This window comes from Bubalus kerabau, chromosome 5 (assembly GCF_029407905.1).
Source record: "Bubalus kerabau isolate K-KA32 ecotype Philippines breed swamp buffalo chromosome 5, PCC_UOA_SB_1v2, whole genome shotgun sequence".
In the NCBI taxonomy this organism is placed as follows: Eukaryota; Metazoa; Chordata; class Mammalia; order Artiodactyla; family Bovidae; genus Bubalus; species Bubalus kerabau.
Genome location: NC_073628.1, coordinates 82,396,323 through 82,408,965, shown reverse-complemented (window position 1 = coordinate 82,408,965; position 12,643 = coordinate 82,396,323). Strand labels below are relative to the sequence as shown.

Here is a 12,643-nt window from a genome sequence, read left to right as displayed (position 1 = left end):
GGAAGGCAGAGTCTTAACCACTGGACCACAAGGGAAGCACCATTTCTTTTTTTTTTTGGTATAAAGTAGTATAATTTCTATTATGTTTGAGATATTTTATGACTTCTCTTTAATATTCTCTTTATCTTCCCTTTTAATATTCCTATCTAGAGCTGTGTTTCTTATTTTACAACTTGTTAAGATTTCTTGGATCAAATGTTTATAGTTTATTAGATTATGACTGGAGAACGTGACCCATAAAATCATTAAATATTTTTCTTTGTGGCCATGTTTACGATTAAGTTTTCTAACAGTTCCTTAGCTGTATGAAAAAATATGAACTGTCTTTTGGAAAGATGTTAGGTTCTATCTACATCTGTTAATCAAGTTTGTCAATTGTACTATTTTCTCTGTCTTATTTTTGCTTATTAGATCTAATTGTGAGTTTTTTGAAATTTCCACAATAATCACATATGCATATACATTTATATAATGCATATGTACAGATACACATGTCTATATAGACATACATGTATGTGTATATGTGCTGCTGCTGCTGCTAAGTCGCTTCAGTCGTGTCCAACTCGGTGCGACCCCAGAGATGGCAGCCCACCAGGCTCCCCTGTCCCTGGGATTCTCCAGGCAAAAACACTGGAGTGGGTTGCCATTTCCTTCTCCAATGCATGAAAGTGAAAAGTGAAAGTGAAGTCGCTCAGTCGTGTCCGACTCCTAGCAACCCCATGGACTGCAGCCCACCAGGCTCCTCCATCCATGGGATTTTCCAGGCAAGAGTACTGGAGTGGGGTGCCATTGCCTTCAGTGTACCAGTTGTGATAAATAAAGACACCACATAATGAAATAGCTGAGAGCACAAACTCTGAAGCTGGACCACCTGTGACCAAGTCGAGCCTGTTCTGCTCACTCATTAGACAAATTGCCAAACCTCTCTGAACTTCAACTGTAAACTAAGGATCATACTACCTTGTTTTTAGGAATGTTGTAAGATTTCAGTTAATTCATAAAGTACTTAAAACCATGTCTGAGAGAAAGCACTGTAAAAGTTAGGTTTTCATGACTGTTATATCTTCATAAACTGTTTCTCTCTCTACTACTTGGTGCTTTTTCAGCTTAAAATCCATCTTGACTGATATTAATGTTACCATTTCTGTTTTTTGCTGTTTTTATTTTCTTGGTAGTTTCAAGCTTTTTCATTGATGTAAGGGTTTTTCATATAAACTCTGTAAAATTGAGTTTTGTTTTGTAACCCTGGTAATAATTTTGCTTCTTTAATGAAAGATTGCAATCCATTTACATTTAATGTAAAAACTGATATTCCCTTTGTATTACTTTACATTATTAGTTTACTTTGTTGTTTCTCTCCCTCCCTCATTTTAATAGGTTGACCAAATTGTTATTTATTTGCCTTTGATCTTCATTAATTTAAACATTATACCATTTCCATTACAGGTTACCTTTCCTTTCCTTGAATTCATATTAAAATAACATTCCTTTATTCAAATGAAGAGAAGTCAATTATTTTCCTACCAAAGTTTTCCATTTCCCTATTTTTTCCTCTGCATTCTCTAATGTTAAAGCTAGCAATAAGGTGAAACATTTAGAAAACTTATACTTCCTTCCTCTCGTCTTTCCTTTCCTCACATAAACACTTTGAAAGTTTTTCACTCTCCTCCTTCACTCTTCATGTACACGCTTCCCTCCACTCCAATTCCTAGGCTTTGTTGAGATACCTTAGTATTCTTACTACAGTTTAGTACTCTATAAAGTTTAGTAAACTATAGTTTAGTACTCTTACTAAAACTCAGCTTAAAACTATTAAGGGAATTTTTCTTGTATGACTCTTCCTCTTAAATAATCTATATTTAGCACTTAGACTACTCACCCTCAATTGTTTATTATTATCTATTTAGATTTAATAATCTACTGTAAGGTTTAACAATATACTGTTCACCACAGTTTCAATTTCTTTTCATTTTCCTTTATTTTGGGGCTCTGTTCTGATATATTTGTACATAGGGTAGATCTTAAGCGTTTTCCACAGATAGAGAACACGAGTTATGTATTATCTAAATCCTTGCATATATGCAAATACCTTTCTTTACTTTGACAGAGTGAATGATATTTTGGCTGGAAATTAGATTCTTGGCATGCAGTCTTAATCTCCCAGATTCTCTAGATGTTACTCCGCTTTATTCTAGCTAGTGATGGTCGACGACAAGTCTAAGTGTCATCACTGTTCTTTTATAACTTGTCTTTGGAGCTTGGAGTTCAGGAATTTCTAGCTTATGTCCAAATATGTCTTTATGACAACTCTGCCTGAATTAGTAAGGATTTTCAATCTGTAAACTCAAATCTTTCATCAGTTCAGAGACAATAAAACAGCTTTTTTCTTCTTTTTTTTTTCTCTCTATTCAGTTTTCTCCTCAGGAATTCATATCATTTGAATATTTTTAGGTGTTCCCTTTAAATGCCTTCTTCATTTGTGCCTTATGATTTCCATCTTATTGTAACTTTCTTCTTATGCTCTGAGTTATTCCTTCTATTTGTTTTTTCTAGCCATTAACTCAAGTCCCAACCATGACCATTTTTTCCTTCAATTCATCTCCCTCTAACTAACCATCTAACTTTTAAGTTCAAGAATCACGGTGTGTGTATACAACTCCAATTAGTTGAGAGCACATGGAGCCTATGTACAAATTAACACCTCTTTCCACATGTGTGTAAATGAATCCTCCAAAACACAGTGACACCGACCCTCTTTTAGGGATAATACATAATCGTTGGGGATCATAAATTGATCATATTTACAATCATAAATTGAGCTACTGACACAAATAAAAATTCAAAAATTTGAAAAAAAGGCAAAAGGATGGCCACATATCTTTTTAATGTCATACTGGAATATTGTCTAACATGCTCACTTAAGGATTATCAAATACTTGAGGAGTATCTGCTTTTGTTTTGATTTACTATTTCCTATTGATTAGAGCACTTTACAACTCTGGACAAGTATAGGCTAACTTATAGGAAACTGTTGGCCCTGTATTTGTTTCTTTCTGATAATGATGCAAATGAAATTTTGTCTTGTAGAAATACAAATGGTTTCTGGCTCCTAAAGAAAATTACAACCCCAAGGTTACAATTTTATTGCCTGTATGGCATTTCGCAGTTTTATATGTAATTTGATAATCGTATTTCATTATAATTGTTCAAATAATTCTAAATATTTCTGTTATCCTATACTTTTAAAAGGACCCTGGTGGCACAGTGGTAATAAAGAATCTGTCTGCAATGTGGGAGACATGTAGGTTTGATCCCTGGGTCAGCAAGATCCTCTGGAGAAGGAAATGGCAACCCATTCTAGTATGCTTGCCTGGAGAATTTCATGGACAGAGGAGCCTGGTGGGCCACAGTCCTTTTCCAACTTGCAAGAGTTGGACACGGCTTAGCAATTAAACAACAAATACTTTTAAAAATCAGTTTTACCATCCTGCTGATTCTTTTATCAATGAGTTAAAAATTCTTTGATATGTGCTCATGGAACAAAAAATCATGTGTGTAAAATGTGTATGTACTTTTGTATCCTTATGGGCTCTTATAATTTTCTGTTCTATTTCTTGTGTTCTTTCTCTCTTTGGCTACTGGATCTTGTTTGATATGTTATTTTTCTTGGTCTTGTCATTGTGGCTCAGGTCCAGACTTTGGGGAGCTTAAAGTGGTGGTAGTCCTACATGTGGTGGAAAATATATTGATGTTTAGTCCTATGGGCTGGCAGATAGCATCAGTCAGTTGTCAGTCCACTTGAGGAAACTCTCCAAGTTGCCTGACAGGGAGCTGACTGGGCCTGAAACTCCCCCTAGTGGGAGGAGCTGAGTCCAAACTCAACTTCCCACTGAACCAGAAGTTTCCACTTAATGAGAGGGGCTGTACAGCAATCCAATTTCCCACAGTTTCAAGGTGCTAGCATTTGGCGTTTCTAGACAACTACTTGAACATCAGGTACCCAGACTCAGATATCCTGGCACGCAGGCAGTCTGTTTCTTTGCCACTGGGAAGAATGCTCTCACACTCGCCACATGAAAGGGGAGGACAAAGGAGGGGAAGGCTGCTTCTTTTGGAGAGCAGTGCCACCATGTATGGAGAAGGCACTGGCACCCCACTCCAGTACTCCTGCCTGGAAAATCCCATAGATGGAGGAGCTTGGTAGTCTGCAGTTCATGGGATCGCGAAGAGTAGGACAGGACTCAGCGACTTCACTTTCACTTTTCACTTTCATGCATTGGAGAAGGAAATGGCAACCCATTCCAGTGTTCTTGCCTAGAGAATCCCGGGGATGAGGGAGCCTGGTGGGCTGCTGTCTATGGGGTCGCACAGAGTCGGATACGACTGAAGTGACTTAGCAGCAGCAGCCACCATGTAACCAGCTGCTTCTGCTTAAGCAAGCCTCTCTGCCAAATGCCAAAAGGACAGCAGCAGCCCATAAATTCCAGCCTGAGCCAAGTAAAGCTGCTGCCTTTCACCCCACACTCTTTGCATGACCCTGCCAATACCTGGCCCTCCGCAGTCCTACCATTTGTTTCCCTTGCAGATGGTTTAGTGTATATTAAACCATCTGTGTATATTTATACTGAAATAAATATATACTCTAAATATATGTGCAGAAGTGAGATCACACTATACATGTTCTGTTATAACCCAATTTTGGCAATCAGTCTTATAAATGTGACTATCTTCGTCTATATCAATAGTAACAGGAATTCTTTAAAGGCTTTCAAAATATATTATCAAGTTGTCTTCTGGAAAGTTACTAACAATTAAATTAGCTGTATGAGATAGTGCCTGCTTCTCTACATTTTTGTTTGTTTATTTTAGCCACCGTGGTACTGAAAGGTGCTATCTTATTGTGGTTTTAATCAATATTCCCCTAATTGTTGTATTTGGCAGTGTTCTCCAGAGAAACTGAACCAAATAGGATGTATGGGGAATCAAGGCAGTGTATGGAGGTTCCCCAAAAAACTAAAAGGAGAGTTGCCATATGACCCAGAAATCCCATTCCTAGGCATATATCTCAACAAAACTATTATTTGAAAAAATATACACATCCCAATATTCATAGCAGTGCTATTTATAATAGCCAAGACATGGAAACAACCTAAATATCCATTGACAGATGAATGGAATATTACTCAGCCATGAAAAAGGATGAAAAAATGCCATTTGAAGCAACATGGATGGACCTAGGGATTATCATACTAAGCAAAGTAAGTTAGAAATACAAATACCATATGATCTCACTTATGTGTGGAATCTAGCTGCTGCTGCTGCTAAGTTGTGCCAGTCATGTCAGACTCTGTGCGACCCCATAGACGGCAGCCCACCAGGCTCCCCTGTCCCTGGGATTCTCCAGGCAAGAATACTGGAGTGGGTTGCCAGTGCCTTCTCCAGTGGAATCTAGAATATGACACAAATGAACTTATCTCTGAAACAGACTCACAGAAACAAAGAACAGGCTAGTGGATGCCAAATAGGGGAAGCAGTAGAGAGTTGGATTGGGAGTTTGGATCTAGAAGATGCAAACTATTATATATATATATAGAATGGATAAGCAATAAAGTCCTACTATATAGTGCAGGGAACTATATTCAATATCTGGTGATAAGCCACATGGGAGAGAATATGAAAAAGAGAATCACTGTGCCTATATACCAGAAACTAACACAACACTGTAAATCAAGAAAAATAGTTTGCAATATTAAACACAAATAAAGGGTTCTATATAAAGAATAGTGAAGACTCTTCAGCTAAAATTTCCCTCCTACAATGGGTCAATGTAATTTTTCTTGCTTTAAATGAATAAGTAGAAACAACAAACACTTTTGTGGTGATTTTTATGTGTCAGGCACTGTTCTAAGTGCTTTACAATTCATACTGTATTGACTAGTCTGTTCTTATTTTTCTTAAAAAAATTTTATTTTCTTATTTGGCTGTGACAGATCTTAGTTGCAGCATGTGGGATCTGGTTCCCTGACCAGGATTGAACCCCAGCCCTCTGCCTGGAAGTACAGAATTAAGCCACCAGACCACCAGGGAAGTCCCTAGTCTGCCTCTTACAATGCCCTTTGGCAGAGGTACTTTTTTGGCCAAGGAAACTAAGACCCAGAGAGGTTAGTAAGCTTGCCAAATAACCTGTAAATCCTGTACAGCTATAAGCAGAGGAGCTCTGATTTGATTCCCGAAAAGAGGGCTTCCAGGTCCCCTCTTTTAAATGTTAGTCAGCCCTCATCGCCTAGTTACAGAGTTTGTTACTTTAGTACCATGAAAAACATTTAGTATTTGTGTAGATACACACTAGGCTTTCTTTATCTTATCACTACTTGCTGCTGCTAAGTTGCTTCAGTCGTGTCCGACTCTGTGCAACCGCATAGACGGCAGCCCACCAGGCTCCGCCATCCCTGGGATTCTCCAGGCAAGAACACTGGAGTGGGTTGCCATTTCCTTCTCCAATGCATGAAAGTGAAAAGTGAAAGTGAAGTCGCTCAGTCATGTCCGACTCTTAGCGACCCCATGGACTACAGCCTACCAGGCTACTCCGTCCATGGGCTTTTCCAGGCAAGAGTACTGGAGTGGGGTGCCATTGCCTTCTTCATATCACTACTTATTTGGTGTTATATACAAAGTGCCAGACTTACCTCCAAGTCTGAAGAGCTAAATGCATATGCAATATTCCAGCCCAATATTCCATAAATTTTTCTTTCATTGATCAGAGCATTGAAGAAACATAAGCTGAATAAAATTTTTTTCCACCATGGTCCACAGTCAGGTTTTTCAAATAACTCTTCTGTTACCTCTCCAATCCCACTGTATCCAAATGTCTGAAGTAAATTATTTTTCAGTCCCTGGGGATTTTCCACTGCAATCTTTAAAACAGATGTGAGTAAAAACAACTTGTGAGGACAGACACAGGCATTAGGACTGGTGGGGGGTGGGGGACTCTTACTTACATAGAGAACTAGCTAAGACTATATCTGATAACAGAACTTGCTAAGACTATAACTCTTGTTAAGATTCAGTACCAAATAAAAAATCTTGTGTTATTCTTGTCCCATTTGAAAACTTCTGTAAAGGGATTGTATCAGATTTCCAATTGTTCCAATTTGTACTTTAAAATGAGAAGTACAACAATGTTATTAAAAGCACTCCTGTTTGCTCAGCAAGCCCAGCTTTTTAGCAAGTTGAAAGTGAAGAATTCCTATATTCTAAATGCTTGATGGCAACTAAGTGGCTGTAACAGAATCAGGGCTGCATGGCCTGGGCAAGGCAGCAGAGAGAAGGGGCATCACATATAGTACACAGAGAACTTGTGGACCAACAAAAGTATCTAATCATCAGTGATATGGAAAAAGAGGACAAATAACTTGGTGTGTTACTAAAGTGCTCTGTTTTCATTGAAAATCGATTGATTTCTTACCTAGGAAAATTGAAATGAGGGGGTACAGGAGGTGAAGTGGGAAGAGAATTACTTGGAGGGCTTTTTTTTAAAGAGCATGACTGTAAGTCTAAAACCGAAAGGTCTGAAAATGTTTCTTTACTTGCACAGTTTTCATAGACATACACACATAGACATATATATGTGTATGTGTATTTCATATTATATGGATATGTATGTAGGATATGTATAAATATGTGTAGATAAGTACTATGATATATGTGTGTGTTTGTGTGTGTACATAAACATGAAATTTCTTTTAAAATTGAATTTATTTAATTAATTTTCATTGGAGTATAGTTAATTTACAAGGTTGTTTGTTTTTGCTGTACAGCAAAGTGAATCAGTTATACATACATATAGTCACCCTTTTTAAGATTCTTTTCCCATATAGGTCACCACAAAGCATTGAGTAGAGTTTCCTGTGGAACATGAGATTTCTGAGTTAAGGATCAGACTGACTGATTTATTCACAGAGCACTTAAAATGTTCCTTGAAGCTTTACCTCTGTCGCCACCTTTCATAGCCCCCTCTCCTGGATGAAGATAAAACGCTGTCTGATGTAATACTCTGCCTGATCCTGGGAGGTAAATGGACCCTCTTGAGTCTCAGACAAAAAGCTGCAGATTTCTCCAATCCATGTCCCATCTTCTCCAGGAGTAGGGCAGCTGGGAAGCGCCTCAGTACTGTGGGCTTGGGTAAATACACCCAGGAGTCTGGGAAGAGCTGGGGGTCAGTGTGACAGGGATAAGTTTCTTTGTTTCCCAAGAGTAAACTTGATTTATTCTCAGGCTGGATTGGGACTCTATCAGGAAACTGCCCATCCACCCCATTTCCTCTGTCTTCACACTAATGGTTAAACTCGGAAGTGTGCACGTGTTTGCATATCTGGGCATGCGTTCTGCCTGTGCCACGGTCAGTCTTCTTTGTTATTAGGACTCCATCTTTTGGTCACCAGGACACTTGTTTAACAGAATTGACCCAACTCCTAGTATTTATTTAAACTTAATGGTGGATATGAGTAGAAGTCACATATAATTTTTAAATAGGACTTTTTAGTCAATAGTTTCAACCTGCTTTTTGCCAGATCCTTTTCAGAGAATTAATAACAAATTGTGAAAGAGTTAGGGGGGACCAGAGACAGGAAAAAGCTAGAGAAGCAAAAGGCAAGGAAGGACCCAAATTCTTTACTCTATCTTCTGGTTTATGGGAGTTGGAAGTCTAAGCATCCTTGTTTGAGAAAACAAACATTTAAACTGTCCAATCCCTTGAAAGCAGGGATCTTGTTTATATTTTGCATCCTTCTGGTCCATAATGTAAGGCTGAGCACAGGAAAGATTTAGCATACTAGAATTAGCACTCTCTTCTTAATTCAGAATCATGAATACAAGATAATTTACATTCAAACGGTGCTTCAGAGTCAATATTAGTATCTGTTATACATTGCCCTTACCTTTAAACTCTTTTGAAGGATAGGAATTGGGAAAGAACTGTCTGATTTTGAGCTTAACCATAGCCTGAACTTAGGCTCTATCGTCACATCTGGACTATTAAATCTGTAAAAAGAAAACATTTATAAATATTTTAATGTGAAAAATTTTAATGAAATCAATATGTTCTAAGAATCATAGTTGTTTTAATGTTAAAATGGCCTTAGAAATCACTTTAATAACTAACCATAAGAACTTCTATATGAAAAGAAGTCCAAAATGGCGGTGGCTAAAAGACAAGGAAGGTCAAAGGACGGTCCGAGGACCAGAGTGAAGACTTCAGGCAGAACAAACAGAACTCCTGGCTAAGCCCAATTTGCATGGGGGAGGCCCGGGTGGAGGAAAAAACATATAAAAGGAGGAGCCAAAGCGCTTTCTCACGGACTCTCTCTCCCGCATGCGTGCGCTCTCTCTCTCTCTCATTCTCTCTCTCTTCTGCTATCTTCTAAATAAAATACAGCTGTAACACTGATTTGCCTAAGAGGTATAACACGATTTGTCCAAGACCCTAGAGCTGTGACGCGCTGAGGGCTTTCATGTCCTTTGCTCCAAATCTTTGTTGTGACGAGACAAAGAACCGAGGAACATACACTCGCGTGACAGTAATTCCCCTTTTGAAAAGGTAGTCTTCCCTCATTTAGGTACAAAAATGATCTAGGTTCATTGCAAAAAACTTGGAAAAAATGACAAATTGAGAACAAAATAAAAACCAGAGTTCCATTGGTCAAATCTGGCACAACTGAACATCATAATAAACATTCACAGTAACAGATTATAATCCACTAAATAAAATAGAAATCCGTGAGTCCATGCTGATGTAAGTAAACAAATGAATAAATAAATGGGGAAAAGAAAATCTCCTAATAGTAAAATTTAATTTACAATTTAGAAGAAATTATGGTGTTAGAAAGTTACCATTTGGCAAATAGTCTAGTAATTATGCACCCGAAAATTATCAATGGAAGTTAATAGTAGTAGGGAAAAGTTTGAGATGCATCTCTACAGTTGGTAGATACCACTGTAATTAAATAATCAAAATGAGAAATGTCACCAATAGTGGGAACAGTGTGGTATTTCAGGAATACCACAGAAGTGTTGTTGAATTTTTCTTTGTACATCAGTTACTTCTTGCTATGATGTACAAAGAAAGATTCAATAACACTTCTGTGGTATTCCTGCAATACTGCGTAAAGTAACTCTAACCATGAGAAAATAGCAGACAAACTCAAACTGATGGACACTTTACAGAATGACTGGCTTGTACTTTTCAGAAAATGTCCAAGTTGTAGAAGACAAAAACATACTAAGGAACTATTCTAGAACAAAGGAGAATGAAGAGACATGACAATTGAATGCAGTGTGAAATCCTGAATTGGAATCTGGACCTAACATTTTTCTTCTTTTGCAATAAAAGATATTATTAGGATAACAGGCTAGATATGACTAAGTTCTATTGATTAGATAATCAGGTAAAGAATCTGCCTGCAATGCATGAGACATAGGTTTGATCCCTGGGTCGGGAAGATCCCCTGGAGAAGAGAATGGCTACCCACTCCAGTATTCTTGCTTGGATAGTTTTATGGACAGAGGACCTCAAGAAGACTTGAGGTCCTCAGTCCATGGGGTAACAGAGAGTCAGACTCAACTGAGCGACTAACACAGACACAGACACACGCTACAGTACTTGGAGGTCAAATGGCATTATGTCTGCCTTGACACTGAACTTAACTTTCAAAGGATTTAAAAAATGTCATACACACATACACACATATGTACATATAAAGAAATGATAGGGTAAACGAGGAAAAGAGGTTAACAGTAGAGGAGAGTTTTTGGATCATTCTTGCATTGAAGGAGGAAACACACAGAGCTGGACTCCATCTTAGGCCAGGCTGCGAACATTAGGCTACATGCATGGTACCCTCCCAATGGACTCTGAACTTTGTGCCTGGCGTCTATAGAAATGGCATACCAATGGAAAACCAGACCTCCCGGATAAAAGAGCCTCAGGACTTGTACTTGGACTCTCCATTGCATAAAGAATATGCTAATTATCTCTGTAAGAGAACAAAGTGGTAAATTTCATTATGTTTACTGGGATATGACCACAGGCCTATTGATAAATATCCACTGTATCTAGTCTTTTGACACATGAATCATGGATTAACTTTGACTGTATCTCTCTTTTACCTTGTCCGGACTAGTTTCAAGGAATTTGGGGAGGTGGGTTTGAGCAACTACACTTAGGGTATATAAGGTTTTCACAAAAACTGGTTGGGGTCCTTGGCTAAGAGGAGACTCTGCCTTGGGCCCGCCGATATAATAAACTGCACTCCACTATCTGCATTGTCCTTCTGAGTGAGTTTGTTTCCTGGAACGTGTGGCTACAGCAGCATTTTTTCTGCAACTATGAAATTATTTTAATTTAAAAACAAACCAAGGGACTTTCCTGGTGGTTCAGTGGCTAAGACTCCACACTCCCAATGTAGGGGGCCTAGGTTTGATTCTTGTGGTTGGGGAACTAGATCTGGGATGCTGCAACTAAGAGTCCACATGCCAAAGCGAAGATCCCACATGCCCCAACTAAGACCCAGTGCAGCCAAAGTAAATAAATAAATACTAAAAAAACCCCAAAACAACAAAAGCAAAAATACACCAAACAAATACACCATACATGTACTGTACAGGCTATAATTTGTAGCCTTCTATTTTTCCTCCTGGCAATAAACATACTCCTTTAATTCCTAAATTTAAGAAAACTTTTTCACATTTTCCTCTCTCTGTGTGGGCTGCTAGGGTACTAGTAATAAATATTTAAAGGCTTGATTTGATAAAGAAGTAGTAATTTCCCTTGATCATCCTCTGGTTATATCAGTATCGGTTCAGTCACTCAGTCATGTTGGACTCTTTCCAAGCCCATGGACTGCAGCACGCCAAGCTTCCCTGTCCATCACCGAGTCCTGGAGCTTGCTCAAACACATGTCTATAGAGATGGTGATACCATCCAACCATCTTCTGTCATCCCCTTCTCCTGCCTTCACTCTTTCCCAGCATCAGGATCTTTTCCAATGAGTCAGTTCTTCACACCAGGTGGCCAGAGTATTGCAGCTTCAGCATCAGTCCTTCCAATGAATATTCAGGACTGATCTCCTTTAGGATGGACTGGTTGGCTCTCCTTTCAGTCCAAGGGACTCTCAAGAGTCTTCTCCAACACCACAGTTCAAAAGCATCAATTCTTCAGCACTCAGCCTTCCTTATAGTCCAACTCCCACATCCATACATGACTACTGGAAAAACCATAGCTTTGACTACACAGATCTGGGTCGGCAAAGTGATGTCTCTGCTTTTTAATATGCTGTCTAGGTTGGTCATAGCTTTTCTTCCAAGGAGCAAGCATCTCAATTTCATGGCTGCAGTCACCATTTGCAGAGATTTTGGAGCCCAGGAAAACAGAACTCTGTCACTGTTTCCACTGTTTCCCCATCCATTTGCCATGAAGTGATGGGACTGGATGCCATGATCTTCATTTTTGGAATGTTGAGTTTTAAGCCAGCTGTTTCACTTTCCTCTTTAACTTTCATCAAGAGGCTCTTTAGTTCCTCTTCTCTTTCTGCCAGAAAGGTGATGTCATCTGCATATCTGAGGCTATTAATATTTCTCCCGGTAATCT

At 38.6% G+C, this 12,643-nt stretch overlaps 1 protein-coding gene across 1 annotated transcript in view; it reads right to left on the bottom strand.

Moving 5' to 3' along the window:
• The window catches only part of DNAH14 (dynein axonemal heavy chain 14), a 440,851-nt gene that overhangs the window by 32,215 nt on the left and 395,993 nt on the right, over positions 1-12,643 (bottom strand). Inside the window, exons 77-78 of the mRNA XM_055583763.1 lie at positions 8,937-9,039; positions 6,687-6,914 (exon numbers count right to left, since the gene is read on the bottom strand). Coding sequence (XP_055439738.1) covers positions 6,687-6,914; positions 8,937-9,039 — 331 coding nt within the window. The remainder of the gene's footprint in view (positions 1-6,686; positions 6,915-8,936; positions 9,040-12,643) is intronic.